Raw genomic sequence first — 17,870 nt, forward strand, 5'->3', positions numbered from 1 at the left:
TTTACATAAATATGTAACTTAACAAATTTTTCAATTACATTTTATGCAAGTCTGTTCTTCATGGCTATCTTTGCTCACTCAGAATGTGTCTGTCTCAAATAACTTTTGATCGATTCCACACACGAATACTCACTTTCCATTCAACTGTATACTGATCAGCAACTGGCTCTCTTCAATAGTAAGGGTCTTCAAACCATTGTCATGTGCTATTTCCTGAAGAGAGAGTGTGTGTGTGTGTGTGTGTGTGTGTGTGTGTGTATATATATATATATATATATATATATATATATATATATATCTCTCTTCACTTATGAACCCGTGACAATCTTCATGCATATTTCTGCAGTTGCCGCCATGGTTGACGCAGAAATTCTAATTCTGATCTGCAGTTTCTCAGCTCCTATGTTGGAGTTTGTGCTGTTCTCAATAATTCATTACGTCCCACCCAGGCAGTGTAACACTTTGATATCCAGTTAATTTATAGAGCCACAAGCTGTAGAAGAAAACCATTAATGTTTGCGTGGCAGATGACCGTTTTATCTCATGGAAGTAATACCTGAGGAAGTGCTCTGTCTGCCACAAACAAGCTGAAGATATTGTTCTTGATGTGACTGTTACCTTTCCTCTAAAGAAAAAGACTACTGGGGTGGTCCAGACTGAGCTATATAAATTAATGGCTGGTTTTGTTTTGCCTTCTCTATATCTACTATTGGGCCACTGACCCAATGTCAGCTGACCAATACGATTTATCAATAGAGCACGTTTTCATTTAAGGAAACTGAAGTACATAATCTATCCATATTAGGTAATGATACAATTTATCAGACCAAGGTAATACAACTCAAAGTTGGTGGTACACTTTTTTCTGGATTTTTCATTTTGGAGCATCCAGGGGCACATTTTCCCCTTCATCTTACCAAGTCCAAATTACATACATTCCAGCGTAACATCAAGCGCCAGCACGTCGGCCTGGAACATTACAGCAGAGAGGGCTGTGAGATGATGTCAGCCAATAGTACACTGACTAGGACAACACCACAATAGGAGCGGCCCCTATATGAAGAGAATATAAGCACTGCTCTGCCTAGCCGTGGCCGCACTAGAAGACAAGCCGTCATCCAAACACTTTAGCCATGACTTATGAACTGTTGGTTTTAGCTTGAACTGAAATTGTATATGCCAAAGGACATTGATCATTAGCATGTCGCCAATTGATTGCAACACCTCTTTGTGGAAACAAAGTCAAGTATTGTCAATTTAACTTCCTGTAACAAACTCCATTAATACGATTTGCTTGAATTCTTGTCCAGCTATCCGAGAAAACAGCTTCCTAGGCACCCTATATTAGACAAGTGGGCAGGATACGACGACACATATCTCACTTTTACATGGGATACAACCACGCTGGTGTGGTAACCCAAGAAAAATTTCAACAGGTGTCATGAGAGCCACTCTTGTGTATACACGTACCGTTTTATGGTTAAATCCAAAGTCCTTGTGGAGTTTGCATATTTCTTCATTCAGCCTTGTGTGGCAAGTTAAGACTGTAACTAATGGTAACTGGTCACTGGTCGCTGCACATACAAAATATTTAGCTGCTTCACATGACTGACTATAACTCAGAGAGACGATTGCTTATGAAGCCAGTAAAAAATATTTGCAATACACAATAATAGTTCAGGCACAAGAAAATGTACTTTTGATAAATTATGTTAAGTCACCACAGATGATGACCATCTCAGCCACAGAAGATACATAGTAATAACATTTGAAATCAGCCATTCTAACATGAACACGTAGAGAGAATTGTTGTGATATATTTGGTGTAATCTGTTACGAGTAGAATTTATAAAAGTTAGTGATGAATTAAGAGACCACTTTCGTTTCTGCAGATTTTTATGAACCATCACGTCCATGTATCTGTTGCTTAGTCCTTTCTTTCCTCCAGTTTTAGTTTTCTGTTCATACATTTACTTGAAGTAAAACAATGTGTCTTCTCCAGTAAGGACAAACCATACAAACAGAGAAATGTTCTGTATTTTAGTGTGTCATTGCTGTCAGCCACATTGTGGTTATTCTGACAACTGATTAAAAATATCGTGACTGAGGTTATGTTAACTTGCATATGCAAATTTTAGAGTTTCATAAATTTAGGTAGCAAAACTTATAACTTTATATAAACATGATGAGCACTTAAGATTAATTGGAGAAAAATTTACACAGAAAAGAACCTCTTCATCACAGTGAGGGATTCCTCAAACAATTTTTACCTTTTTTCTAAAAAAAGCAGTCTTAATTCCATAAAATATTTCTTAGAATGGTGACTGGTTTTGACCAGTTATGATAATATTCAGACCAATCTCTGAAACACAGACAACATTACACCTGATAGGGATACAAAAACAATGCAAGTTAAAAACTAAGACCTATAAAGAAAAACAAAATTAATGAAAAGATGTATACCATCATTCATTGAGCAGAAGCAGTGGGCATAGCACGAACTATATGAGCAAAGGCACAAACTTTGACTGCTGAATGGCGTAAATTTGCTTTGGGTCAAATAGGAAAAGCTCTGCCCAATGCCTCCTGCACGACATTGGTAGTAGGAGCCAATGAGGAGAAACATCCAGTAAAAATGTGTCAATAATTTTATAATTACAAATCTGAACATAAAAAACAGAAATAATACATTAAATTACATCAGCATTATTAATTGCTGTGAGCAGCATTTAATCTGTAAAATGATAAAAAAGTAAATATAGAAACCAACAACAATCTGTTTATGGGAATGATAGCTGCTCTCTCTGGCCAGTACGTGAAAGTATAAAACAAACCAGAGGAACTTGTCTGCAGCAACCTTTACCTGCTGATTAACTACTACTCATAACAATTAATGATGATTTAATTTATTATTTCCCTGATGTCATGCGGCACAGGTGTTCGGCAGAGCGTCTCCTATTTAATCCATGGCATATTCACAGTATTCAGAAGTTGACGTTTGTGCCTTTGCACATAATGTTGGGGCTCCACCTGCTGCCTCTGCTCATTACCCGAGGATATACATCTTTACATTAACTTTGTTTTACCTTACAGGTCTTAAAATTTTAACTTTCATTGCTTCTGTATCCTTTTAAGTTGTAACATTATCTGGTTATCAACTACTGGTCGAACGATGATCATAATTTATTGAAACCAGTTACTATTTTAATAAATATTTTATGAAATCTTTTATGAAATCAAGGGTGTTTTTTTTTTTTTTTTTTTTGTTAAATTTTACATACATCGCTGCTTTTGCACTAGTGTTTTCCATAATCATCCTCAAAACATATCAAAGATTCAAGACCATTCATGACTTCCATAAGCAGACTTCTAAAGAGCAGACATCTGATTTCAAGAATATTTTATCCAGCGAGAGCCTGGAAGCCAGAATAGTAGCTTGTTATACGGTCCTCTCAATGTATCGCCAAGTCCATCAACACTACTCAAATTGCGTAACATCTGGATTCTGACAGATGGAAATTCATTCTAGTGAGTGCCATACAGTAACTTCCCTTGTTGCAATATTTTCTAGTTTATCTGACAGTTTGAATCACAGTAAATTTTACACATCACTTCATATTAGTAAGTGGTGGTATTCAATTTTTTAATTAATTTGCATAAGCTTCCTGGATGAGAAATTCATCAATTTTAACAGAGGATGAGACATACCTTAACTTGAGGGTGAAGTGGTATGTACCATCAATATAGTAAAAAATGTTTGGAAGATAACCTGGTACTCAGAAAACTGTGACATTAAGATGCAAAAACTAGTGTATCCTGTAGCAATGCAGTGAGAATTTGTTTTGAATTCCAAGTTCAAAACATTATTCCAGCAATGCAACGATGAAGGAAAGTATGGAACAGAGCTTAACTAAGTACTACATGCCCACCATTACATTGGAGAAAAAAACCTACCTAGTCTGTGTAACAAAGTCTGAGAAAGGTGAAAGTAGTAATAATGGTGTGTTGTTGCCAAGATGAATGACAGTCTGAATTTCTTAAAAATATAATACATATGTCTACAGCAACCAATTAACTTAGTTTGTAACCCCTGAAACATGGTTGTCTGCTGTATTCATGTTGTTCATTTGATTAGGATGAGAATATGCTGTTGCTTATGTATTAATAAAATTCTCTCATGCTTCTAGCTATTTCAAGTGGTAGAAGCACTCAACAGAAAGCTCATGTGAATGGCCACACCATTAGAAATAATTCATGATGGTAAATCAATCAATGAAACAAAATATTTTATATTCTTAGGTGTTAATAAGAGCCTGAACTGGAAGTCACAGATTATCTGAAACATCTAAGCTCTGTAACTTTTGCATTACAGAGGTGGTCAGATTTTGGAGGAAAAATGTAAAAAACTTGACTGACTTTCCCTATTTTCATTCACTAATGTCTTATAGCTTCATATTCTAGGGTTATATGTCACTGACAAAAAAGTAGTTTCTCGCACAAAAACTTGAAATTAGGATAATGTGTGGTATCCACTCAAGAACTTCCTGTATGCAGCACTTTAAAATAATTGGGCATACTGACAACAGCATCACAGTACATTTACTCCCTTATGAAGTTTGTTGTCAATAACAGTTTGATTACAACAGTAGCATTTGTAATTATAATACCAGAAGGAGAAATGATTTATACAATCCACCACTCATCCTTAGTGTGGGACAGATTAGAGAGAGGCATTCAGCCATAAAAATCACAGCCAACCTACCCAATTATGTAAAGAACTTAAAAAGACTAACTTCAAACACAGCCAACTGAAATCTTGTCTGCTTTAGACATTAAAAAAAGTTACAAAACTGTGTGGATTGTCAGTATGTTGCCATATTTTCCGCTGAGAATGTGTATCTTAACTGCAAAACTGACTCATTTCACATCAGGGTGAGAGGTCACAATTACGATCCCTGCAACATGCACGTAACTGATCAACTAACCAACCACCTGACATTCATACTTCTACAAAACCACGCATCTTCATCTTCATACTTTGCTTAAGGACTTTAAAATTTTTCCAGTTAGTGAATAGACAAGCAAGAATAAAACTTTTAGGAACAAAAAATAAGAAATTTAAAAATTAACCAAAATAAAAGAGGTGCAGTATGTACAAATCTAAGAAAGAATATTTTGTATTTTGTGATTCCACAGTAGTTCAATAAGTGTTTAATACGACTTGCTCAAATAACGTGAGCACTTAAACATAACATCAACCCAGAACTTTCTTTAAAATGTTATTCTTAGAACTTACCAGAAGTTGTCGACAGTATCATAATGACAAAAATATTCAACACACATTTTAATAATGTAGTATGAATGTAGGATGATGACCTTTGTCTGTAGGTTCACAATTTTTTGTCATCTTTGTTTAGTTTAAAAATATATAGTTACACAATCTTTCGCATTGTTCACACTTATCTGAACCAACAAAAGGAAAGAAACAAACTGAAAGTGTCATAAAAATGTGTGAAAGTACAGTTCATGTACTTAACCTGCTATTTCTCTCTCCTGCACATATGTGGTCCAGCATGTGCCTTAAAAGAAACAACTGTCTCTTACACTTCTCTTTATTATTACAAATATCTATTTTACGTTCAATATTTCTTTATAAATATTACAAGTAAAATTTATTCAGTATTCTTGTTTAAAGCATTGAGTTTCCAAATTTACAATATGGTATAGAACACATCATTTTACCGGTCATGATTTTACCACAGCTTTTAATTCATCCACAACGGAATGTTAACTGTAGTGCAACAATGAAACAAAGGTCCTCTGACTAATCACCAACATCACTATCGTGATCACCAATAATGTACAGAAATTGGAATGCAATTGCTAGAAGTCCAGTGCCTAAAAAATCACCAATGGCAGTTAAGTACGGAATGGCAGAATTGTCTGGATCAATTGCTTTCTTCCACATCCAGTGTACCATCACATGACAGATATACAGCAGCAGTAATACCTGAAAACACAATCTAATATTAATTCCTGAAATTTAAATTTATTTATGTTAATTCAGATCCTTTCAAGGTATCTGAACAGAAATTTATACCATAACATACATATGTGACATGAGATGGGGGAGCCAGGAGTGCTAACATCTGATATATATACAGTCTCAGAGTTGTATTAGAAAATGGTCGTGATGTTTTTCCATGATGCTGCTTGGAATGCTAAGCTCCAGGAGGTTTGTGAGACTACTAGCAGTTCCTCTATTTGACTCACAGATGGCAGACAGACAATTTCAAAATGGAACTCTGTTGGATTTGGTTGTTTTGAACTGTACTCATCATCTTTGGAGATGTGTTAGCACATTTTGTTCTATGAAGAACCAAAGTGATAGTGTGGGATCTCCCACCCCTTCTCTTGCAAGTCACATTACAGATTTAGTTTTTACACACACACACACACACACACACACACACACACACACACACACACACACTTATGGGAGTACTTCCCAAACTTTTTTTTTTTTTTTTTTTTTTTTTTTTTTTTTTTTTTTTTTTTTTTTTTTTTTTTTTTTTTTTTTTTGCGATTCATAAATTATAAGTCTAGATTTGATGTGGGAATTTCATCTCTCCCATGCACAGCAGTCTCATTTTCCCCATTACAAGAGACACAGGTGGTTTCCTGCCTTCTCATCTAGTAAATTCCTGATGAAATGTGAGCTGGTTAAAATTACCTGGCAGCCAACCTGCTTGCGTCCTCCAGAAAATTTTAAATACTTCACTGATGAAATTTTGTCTTCTGCTGTTGCTGTGTATTTTCTCACTTTATGCAGGCTGACATTTATTGCACTTTTTTTCATTTTAGCCAATACTGGGTGTCACCTGGTAATCTCAAACACATTCAATCCATTTCTTTGGTTTTCCTCTTTCTCTGGTGAAATTTCTTCTCTTACAGAGACATTTGTGCTGAAAATAGCCCAACAAAATGACACTTATTCACTGATTCCCGTAAGTTAGTTTCAAAAGCAGTGTTTCTGCATAACAGCAATAAATTCCCATTGGTACCTGTGGGCGCACTCTGCTAGTATGAAAGAAACCTATGAAAACTACCATTTATATAGAAAAAGCTTCAATACGCAATGTATGACTGGAATAATTGTGATTTGTAGATAATTGCAGTTATTATTGGTCTGGAGATTTGCTACACAAAGTACTGTTTTCTTTTTCCACTGAGACAGTAAGGACAGGAAAAACTATAACATTAGAAAAGAATGGCCTGTAAGTCATTTATTGCCAGAGAAAAAAAGCGAAACATGACAATGTGGAATCCTAAAAATTTATATCTACCTCCATTACAAATGAAACTAGGATTTATGAAGATTTTTTCAAAGCCATGGGAAACACACTTGGTTTCACATACTGAAGATATCAGTTTTCTCAAAATAGTGAAGCAAAGATTAGAGAAAGAATATTTTGTTGTCCACAAATATGATCACTAATTTGTGATGAAAAGTCTGAGGAACTATTGAATCCACTGGAGAAAGCAACTTGACAAATATTTAAAAGAATTACTCAGTTTTTTTGGGAAATCAAAAGGTAAATTCATGTGGTATTGTCAATGATCCTACAACATTTTATTTAAAGTCGGGTTGTAGTATGTCCCGAAGGGTCTACTTCTGCAATTGCACCTACATTTCTTCCTGGAAAATCTTGGCACAGTGAGCAATGAGCATGGGGAATACTTTCATCAGGAGATTTCAGCTAAAGAAGAGAGGTATCAGGGCAAATTGAATCTTAGTATGCTGACCAATTATTGTTGGACCATGAAGAGAGGATGCTCTACATGCAGAATATAGCAAGAAATGTTTATTCTCATTTTCTATTTGAGTTAGTGTGTTTGAATACTGTATAGTTAAGAATGTCAAAAACATTAGTGTTTGAAATTATGAATGGCTGTCTTTTGGAAACCTGGTGTGATGTGGAAAATTCAATGGCATATTCGAATTCAGGAGAAAAGATACTAGCAGAATCACATCTTTGTCATTCCGAATATAATTATCTGGTACTGGTAATAATTCTGTCTAAACCTATACTCCACCAAACCACTATTATTTCATTTTCATACTCTTGTATGAGCCATGCATACATTGGTGCACTAATATTTTCTCTCAGATCTCCAAATTTCCTGATGTTGCACTTAACCATATGCTTTCTCTGTATCTATAGAGACCATATGCAGTTCATGGTTCCCTCCCAATAATTTTCCATGAGAATTCAAAGATCATTACTTCTGTTTATTTGTGTGGTATAAATCTCTCCTTATGTTTTATCTTTGAGAAGTTTCTTCCATGATCTTTTCCCAGACTTTCATGGTGGGTGCTATCAGTTTAACTTCTCTATTGTTAGTGCAGTCTTGCATGTCATCTTTCTCTTTGCAGATGTACACAACTGTACTGTTGCTTCATCCACTGTCTCAAAGTTTCCTCTTGCCACACCTAGACACTTTCAAGCTTCTATTGGGATTCATCTTGACGAGACATCTGTCCAGTTTTGCGCTTATTTGCAGCTATTATCACTTCTTTCCATGATAAATCCCATGTCACATTCTGCGAGGAATCACCCGCTTCTAAGACTGCTTAAGTTATTTTCCCCCTCCAGTCAGAAGCTTTTCAGGGTTATCGTTCTGTCATTCCTTAATCTTAACCTCATCTTGGACAACAAATCCCACTTTGTACTTTGCTTGTGTAATTTGGGTGTTTGGCTGATTTGACTATGGCCTTCCGTATTTGAAAAAGATTTACATTTCTCTCTTGTGCTCCAAATTTCATCACACCCCTCTTGGCATTTTGCTTTGAAAGTCTCTCACACTTCAACACTCCATTCTTCAAGATAGCCTGGTTTGATGCCTTGATGTTAGAAAGGCTATGCAGCTAGAAGTGTCATTGCAAAAAAACAATTTTTTAAAAGTTTGTGACAAAAAATTTAAGCATTTCTGATAATTCCCTAAAGATGCTATATTCTGTATGTCCAGCAATATGCAATAAAATGTGATATTGTCTTTAGTATTACTGACCTACAGAAGTTCATTGTGTAACAATTCTATTAATTCTTATAATTGATTACTGCTGACATAAAAAAATTAAAATTATTGCAACTGACCTGAAGTAATGCAGCTAACAAATAAACTGCTACAAAAATAGGGGTTATTGATGTATGACCAGCCTGCAAGTAACTTATAGTACATGTGAAAATAAGATGGCCTGGTACAACCATCATAAGAAGAACACGAGCAGTTCTTGCATGACCACCTGCAACAAGATGTACATGCGGTCAGAAACACACTCCATTTACATTTCAATGCTTTCACCCCCAAAAGCATCACTATTTACCTCGGCTGCAAAGTGCTTCCAGAGGATTAAGGCAGATGGTTCTGGCATGCTGAGGTAGCTTTCCCAGACGACTAGAGCGATGAAGAGATGTAGAAATACGACTGGCTTGCACAGCAACCAGATTTCCTCCTACACCATTTATAACTGGCTGAAACACAGCTATTCCTTTGAAGTTGGCCACAGTGAAATCTAAGATAAGGCCCCCGACACTGGAATGGTACAGAACAAATCATTACTCCATAACAAACATCCTTTGGTCAATATACAAACAAATACAGTCTGCTAATTCACAAAGAAGCAAAAAAAGGCAGTGCAAATTTTACCTGCTAATAAGCATTGCAGATATCACTGGTGTCCATCCTGTGTATAACACTTCTTTTGTGAAAGTATTTCTTGATGCAATGACAATCCATACTGGAGTCAGTACTAAGAAAACACCAATTATAGTTGGTGCCAGCCAAGGTTGTGTGTCTATGGATTAAATTAACGCACTTTTTAGTGTCATACAGTAATAAATATTATGTTATGCACATTTATTTTCTAAATACCAGAAAATTAAGTATGTTCCAAAGCAGAATATACAACAACAAAACATTGTGGTAATCCAGTATGAAGTATTCACTGTATTGCAGTGTGTGTTGTTATGAAATCCCTTAACTATTAAAACTGTGAGCCTGAAAGAGTCTTGAATGCAGTCACTGACAGCTTAGTCAGTAGGAGCTTTGCCCTTGCATGGCAAGTGTCTGGATCCAAGCCTGGGTCCACTGCACAATTCTAACCTGTCAAGCAGTTTCAGTTTATTTTCATTTTTCACTCATAGAATTTAGAGAGAGCATTTACACATTTATTCCACTGATTGAAAGTTACCATCTATTAAAAACTCCTTCTTATACCTAAATGAAACATTGTCAACATTTTATGGGGAAGAGTAATCAAAAGTGAAGTACCACAGGGACACATTCATTTCAATTAATTTTATTCAATTTAATATGGGAGTTTCATTTTTCCTTCAGTTTTCAGGTGCAGGCTCAATAAATTAATGCAAATGCACACATTGGAGGAAAAACTATTGCAGAAATGGCCAATTTGCAATTATTTCAGCCATGAAGGATTACTGTAAAATAATCATCAACATTTATTGTAGAGGAGTCTCTCTCACCCTTCAGTTTCGATACGATGCTACCAACTCTACAACATATCATACGGAGAGGAAGGACCATAAAAATGTCTGAACACATCTTTGGAGCTGTTCGAGAACACTGTGCCACCAATAAGTATTTTAGACCTTCTTAATGTTGAAGATACACGCCATTACGTGATGCTTGCACAATAAACCATGTGATATGGCCACTTCGATCATGGTCAGGCTACAGAGTGATCAGAAATGTTGTTAATAATGCCATCCATTTAGATTAATGCACAACTGAAATCTGTGTGTTAATGAATGTCTGACATGCTCAAAACAAACACAGGTGTTTCACAAATAATGGCTGCAGCTTCAGCCTTCTCCACCAAATACTTCATATCCTCCTAAGAAAGGAAATCCGTAAGACAACATTCTCATCAACACCTTTTACAGCACTATTCACTACATGGCAGTTTGAACACCACCTTTGAACACCTAGCATTAAAATCCTCATGAACCGCTATTAGGAGGGAAGCTGTGCACCGACGACATTTTTTTCATTTAAAAATGCCTCTCTATTTACCTCCTCCAAACACTTAAAAATTTTTTATACATCATCCCTTAAACAAAGAAAGCAAATTTCTTGAGATCCCTATGTATGAGAAGAAACACGCACTCGTGACAACAGAGGGAAAACAGCTATCTGGCTAAAGAAAAGAAAATAATCATAAGAAATTTCCACATTCAGCATGCACACTTAAGTTTTGTCTACGCATCGTGAACTGCCATTTATTTATGGACTTCCAACTTTCTAGTACCTGACCATACACTAACAAGAACAACAAAAGAATATTACTATATTATTATGGAAAAAGGGTGAAATAATTCTATAAAGTTCAGTGCCGCAAAATACTGTAGGAAATTGCCTTGTGTGTGCTGAAAACACTCAAAGAAGTGGTACAGGAAGCACAAGAAAGGATTACACTGGGATGGGATAAAGGAGATCTTACTTTTTCCAGATTTCAAAGCACGAGATGCAGTCTGAGACCTGAAGTTCCCAGAGAGTGTGTGTGTGTGTGTGTGTGTGTGTGTGTGTGTGTGTGTGTGTGTGTGTGTGTTTCCAGCTTACAGGTGCTCAACGGAGAGGTTTTCATCGCCATTACACATACTAAAAGAAACAAATGTGAATAAAATCATGAACATTGTTGTCACACAGAGAGGAGGAAACCTATAAAATGATACTCATACACTCACTCCCACCTCACTCATGTTGACCCACACAATCACTATTTCATATGCCTTAAGAAAATGGAGAAAGGGTGAAAGGTGCTGTATCTGGTGTTAAAACAGAAGTAAAATGACAGGGGATCTAAAAGGAAGGCACAGGGAAATGTGACTGGTTAACCACTTATAAGAAAACACAGGTGAGGCAGTCACCCTGTAAACAAATTAAGAACATCTCCCTAAAATTTGAATAAACACATTGGACAAATCACAAAACCTTAAAATTCTCACCGCACTCATTTGAATATTACTTAAAATAGATGGCAGATCTGTCAGCAAATCTGCTGCAGCCCTCTGTTTTGAAAACAATGTACAGTATAATAACCTATGGCACACAGTGATCTGTGTGTCGTTAGTACCACACATTGGGAAGGTCCTCTCACCGTAGCAAGAAGTCATATGTCATAGGGCTGTGGCCTATGCAGAGACAAGTAAGGAGAACCTCATCCTGTCTGCATGGCTGGAAGGAGGTACAGTACAGCCAAGTTGTGGGCTTTACTAGACACTTCCAGCCACTCATCTTTCTATCAACACATGACTGACTAAATTAAGGCAGCATACTTTGGGCATCGGGGAGGGTTCTCTCTGCAACTGACATTTTATGCTGGTTGCCCACATATGAAGTTTGCATAAAGTTGCTGAGCACAGCTTTCATGACTTGGGTTGTTTATACAAAAATAAGACATTCTAAACACGTTGTCATTTAAAGTACTCCATTGGATGTAGTAAATACAGCTTTAGATCACTACAGCAGACCATGATTTTAACTTTCTCAGGAAGTGAATCCTTGTCAAAAGCGAGGACGAATGGTCCAGAGTGAAAACAGGCTTTGACATGCAAAAACGTACTTCATTAATTTTCTGCCTAATTCTGCATATATCTGTGGCATTAAACTGTGGGGGAAAATTAAACCTTGTACAATGTTTAAGATCTTATGGGGTGTATTGGTGACAGGTCTGTAACCAAGTTTTCTGCAAGCAAATAATGCTTCAGACTTGGGATGAGTTGCTCTTTTAAGACATAACCACTTCACAGTTTAATGAGGAAAGAGAGGTCTACAAATACATGTTAACTATTATCAACAAATAACAATGATTAGTTGTTAGACAGGGCCGTATGTCAGACTGGATACAAACCAGGAACTGAGGAGAGTACATTTCTATAGTTCGTTTGATTTTGCTTTCCTACCAAGGCACGGACATGGAGGGTAAGTTCTTTGGGTCATAACTATCTGTGTTGAAACAATAAAGTCCCCTTATTGGTAACTTGGGTCTTTTCACTGTGTGAGATATTCACAATGATGCCACCTAATCTGGTTGAGGACTCTCCTGACGAGTGCCAACAGCCAGAGCAATGGCCACCTTGACTGATGGCCATTCTTCGGAGTCCCATTGCCAGCATGCTAGCAAAAGAACAGACACTTACTTATAAGCATACACATGAAGGTAACAGTTTGGGCATTAATGGTGTGCCCCAATGTAGTAAGGCTGGTTATAACCATTTGAGTATCTGATTCCTCCCCCCTCCTCCCCCCCCCCCCCTTGCTCCACTCCGCATGCCACATGGACTGGCTACCATACTGAGTAATGGGTATTTTGTGCACTTCCCTGTATGGCCTGGACATCCAGTGGTGGGGGGACATGAAGGTCAAACCTGGATCTAACAATCAAGCACGATGAACACAAGTTTTGAGTCCAACGGTGTTGGAGGGGATCTAGCACCTTGAGGTCACCAGACAACAAAAGGAATTAGTACCGCAATGGCTCAGGGCTCCATGTTTGCCATCCACACACTCAAGAAGTGTTCTGAGGCCCCAGGTTTCTCTTGTTCTTCACTTTTAAATGTGTGTATCCAGTCAGTACTGGAACTTTTCCGCCTGAAGATATGTACTGGCCAACTATTGTGTGTGTGTGTGTGTGTGTGTGTGTGTGTGTGTGTGTGTGTGTGTGTGTGTGTGTGTGTGTGAGAGAGAGAGAGAGAGAGAGAGAGAGAGAGAGAGAGAGAGAGAGAGAGAGAGAGAGGGGGGGGGAGGGAGAGGGGGAAACAGACTGATGAATTAAAGCACAAGCACTTTTAAGTGAAGTTTTTGCGACTTACCAATGGAATTGTACAGCCACATAGATATGCCCGACAGCAATGCAAGTGTTGTCAGATCTCCTAAACTAGCAGCAATAGGAGTTGCAATATTATCTGGATTGATATTGCACTGTCGAGAGCTCAAAATAACAGCAATCATTACCAGTCCTGCAAAAGGAATGATGATATAAGCCACAATTAAATCACAGGGTAATCAATTTACATACTCACATGAACTTACCCAAAGCAAAACTTGCTAAAGATGCTGTTACAACACTGCTTGCACAAAGTAGTAGTCCATGAGCAACATCAAATTTCCCTTCAGGAACCCATCCCATCACCATTGCTACTACGGATGCTAGGAACCCAACAACAGTAGCCTGGCACTGTAAAGATGTCTCCCATTATATCAGTAATTTTCACTCGAAAAAAAAAAAAAACAAATAAAATAACTAAACCAGCATATATTTACAAGCATAAAATAAACTACAACCTCAGACTACTTTCCAAGCTTTTTACTAGCTATTTATAGGTTTAAGAACACCAACTAAGGTCAACGTAAAATTTAACAGCTATTTTCTACAGTATATACAGTCATTGTTTGTGGCAGCATTATTATTTTTTTATTAAGCATTTCTAATCTATGAAAGCTCTTAGTAAATAAACCCAAATAATGTAAGTAAAAAGCTGTGGGAGTGCATATAGGCATTATCTGCTGCATGTTATCATACTGTATTAATTGGTACCAGCACTATTATGGAGTTCCTTTAACGCAACATTTATTTACTGCATCATATTTAGGGATATGACGTGTTACAGTAAAATCATACGTACAACTTCCACAGAGATAAGTCATAAATGGTACAGTTTTCACTAACAGATAAATTGATTCATAAGGAAGGTTTGTATACACATTGCTCAACAAAACTTAAGGACGAGCTAGGTAAAGTAATGTAGCACGTTAACTACCAGGTGGAAATGAATGAAAGTGCTGGAGCATGTTGCCAGACATCTCCCAGTTGTGCACAGAAAGTTGGATGTCGTATGACATGAGGTCTGTGCGACTATTTTCACAGCATGGTTTCATGGGCATGGGGAGCATTCCGAACAACTGAAACTGCTGTCTGAAAGAGGCAATGTTCACTATGGTTAACAATAGCAACAGATGACTGCTACATTGTGCAAAAGGCAATTACAGGACCCACATCAAACAGCACATGCAATTGCAACCACATTTAACAGGTCTGCAAGGTAGGCAATCTCATGCTCCATGGGGTCATGGCGGTAGTCTCACTGCCCAACAACCAGTATGTTGTGTACTGTTGACACCCACACATCGGTGGCACCATTTGCACTGATGAGTGGAGTTGTGTACTCTTCTTGGTTAAGAGGAGAATCAGCATGAATAGTCATTCTAGATATACCCTCCTATGGCAAGAGGTGGGAACATTTGATGCACCCATGAACAGTGTTGAACGTGATCGTTTTGGTGGTCCAGGTGTTAGGGTGTGGCAATCCATAATATTGCATGGATGTACTGACCATAAAATGTTTTAACACAACACAATCACCAGTCAACATTATTGTGACACAGTACTCCTATCCCATATGATTCTTTTCAGGGTTGCATTTAGCTCAGACTTCATTCTTCTCTCTTTGTAATGAGAGGATATTTGGCAAATGGACTGGCTGGCTGGCCAGCTCATACCATTCTTTAGAGCGCACGCTTATCAGACAATACTCAGCTTTCAGAACTTGAATGTTGTATCAACACGGCACTGCAAATAATAGCAGCTGTTATAAGGAGAGGCCAGACCCTGTGACACACCAATTTTGAAAAGGTTTGTGTGTGAGACCTGCAATTTAATAGTTATGAAGAAATCTAAGAATTTGTGATTTTGATCCACTGCCGATATATTTGTGGAGAGCCCTCGTTAACTGAGGTGGTGACCAAATGGTCGAATGCAAGCATTTAGATGACATTAAATTTCTGTGATCATGTGTGTGTGTTCCAACCACACTTCTTACAATATTGATTTTCTCTATAGTGTGCTGAAGGGTGTCAAAATCTGCAGATATCAGGGTCTGGCATCTCCTTGTTAGATGTTACATCATCACTTGATTGCAACCATTAAATGTCTTGGTAGTTTTTAAGTTTATTGTGAATGAGAAGAAAGCATGAATTTTGTATGGGAGATGCTCTAGTCCTCGATACACTTGGGACACTAAGTCATTTGAGATCAGGGTAAAAAATAAATGAATAAATAAATAAATATCAGGAAGGCTGTTTCAAGCAACCAGAGCTTCATTCACAAAGAGATTCCATATGCCAAAATAAGTAAACCTGGCCATGTGATGAAATATGTAAACTTTTGATGGTGCCACAGTGTAAATTCTCACTAATCAAAGTTATTTATGATGGAGACAAATAGGATACAAGAGCATCACAGCACATATCAGGAGCTTTTTCAGCTAGAGACTGTTAGTGCTCTCATGTGGAAGTTATCTTTTTTCTTGAATTGAATGGTGAACCAATTATCTTATTTATCCAATTATAAGATGAGGTTTTCTCCCAGAATGCATCATTCAAAAAATCCAAGGTTATCCTACTTTCACCGATTACATTATTGGTACTGAGGTCAACATTTTTAAGTTATGTAATATATTAATATAGGGGTCTTACATTACAATGAATCTTTGACAATTGAGGTAATGTGCAGATTTATTTTGAAGAACTCAGAAGGTTCTGAGGGGAACAGTGAAACCAGCTCAGCTGAGAACAATGATGAATGTCTGAAGGCGAGTGGAAAGCAGGTAATAAGTTTCATTGTGCTACCAACTCTGGGAATTATGCTACATACCTTGGCTTTTTATGAACATCTGCCATACTTAAACTGCAGTTTGCCTGAATCCATTTGTAGTCAGAATTGAACTGATTTTAAAATTGCACAAATACTCAATAACAACATGTTTCTGCATAAGGTGGCAAAATCTAGATGGGGTCAGTGGCGTACTTACAGTTTCATGTAGCAATGTTGTCAACACACACCAAGAAGTATTATAGAAATGACAGAGGGTATGTGCCAGCTCTTGGTTCTATGCTCCCAATGAGACAATAGCAGGCTGAGAAAATGTATGAAAGGAAAAGACTAAAGAATATTATCATATTATCATGTCAGTATACAGGGAGAAGAAAAATTTGCACACTGATTTCGTAGCGTGAATCCTCCTCACATACTTGCAGGGCGAAAATGTCTGTCACAAAATTTCGTCCTGTGCAAATTTTTGTCATTAAATGGATTTTAAAGTTCGGAAAACTAGCAACACTGAATGGCAACTACCTCTGTCAGCATATAGGAGGAGTCCTGTGCAGTTGGTGCCAGGGACAGGGCTGAGGGTTCAATCCTGGGTCAAGGCGTATTTGGTTTTATTTGCCAATTTCTTTCTGCCACATGATACTGTATTATACACCTTTTTCTTAAGCCACATGTATCTGAAATTTACATGGTACATGTTTGGAAATTATTTGCAAAGCAAGTTGCTAGCCCTACTGGTAATGTATGGCCATAATGAAATGTAATGGACCTGAACGAGGCAAGAATAATAGTTGGTAGTAATTGATGGCACCACTGGGGGAGGCTACACAGAAACAGGTTTCAAATTTTGTAGATGCAGTGATGTGAAACACTTTGGGTCCATGACATGCAAAAGGATTCTTTAAAAGCTGACCAGTGAAAATGTTGGTACTTCCATTTCTGTGTTCGTAGTATGCAAGAGCAAATGTGTTGCAGAAGATACATTATTAAGCTCTGTATGATGATTTAACTATAGATACCGTACCATGCAGATGACATTCAGCAAATAAAAACAAATATGCCTCGACCCAGAGTTGAAGCCTTCACCTATTGTATGTTAACCCAAGATGCTATCCACTGCACCAACTGCACAGCACTTCTCCCATATGTTGATAGAGGTAGTTAATGTACATGAGCTGTG

The 17,870-nt window shown here is 37.3% G+C and overlaps 1 protein-coding gene across 1 annotated transcript in view; it reads right to left on the reverse strand.

Annotated features, from left to right (window-relative positions):
• Nucleotides 1–5,598: 5,598 nt before the first annotated feature.
• LOC126183782 (solute carrier family 41 member 1-like) overlaps nt 5,599–17,870 on the reverse strand; it is a 65,868-nt gene continuing 53,596 nt past the window's right edge. Inside the window, exons 5-10 of the mRNA XM_049926019.1 lie at nt 14,116–14,260; nt 13,896–14,042; nt 9,712–9,859; nt 9,389–9,597; nt 9,159–9,307; nt 5,599–6,010 (exon numbers count right to left, since the gene is read on the reverse strand). Coding sequence (XP_049781976.1) covers nt 5,825–6,010; nt 9,159–9,307; nt 9,389–9,597; nt 9,712–9,859; nt 13,896–14,042; nt 14,116–14,260 — 984 coding nt within the window. The 3' untranslated portion in view covers nt 5,599–5,824. The remainder of the gene's footprint in view (nt 6,011–9,158; nt 9,308–9,388; nt 9,598–9,711; nt 9,860–13,895; nt 14,043–14,115; nt 14,261–17,870) is intronic.

This window comes from Schistocerca cancellata, chromosome 4 (assembly GCF_023864275.1).
Source record: "Schistocerca cancellata isolate TAMUIC-IGC-003103 chromosome 4, iqSchCanc2.1, whole genome shotgun sequence".
NCBI classification, from domain to species: domain Eukaryota; kingdom Metazoa; phylum Arthropoda; class Insecta; order Orthoptera; family Acrididae; genus Schistocerca; species Schistocerca cancellata.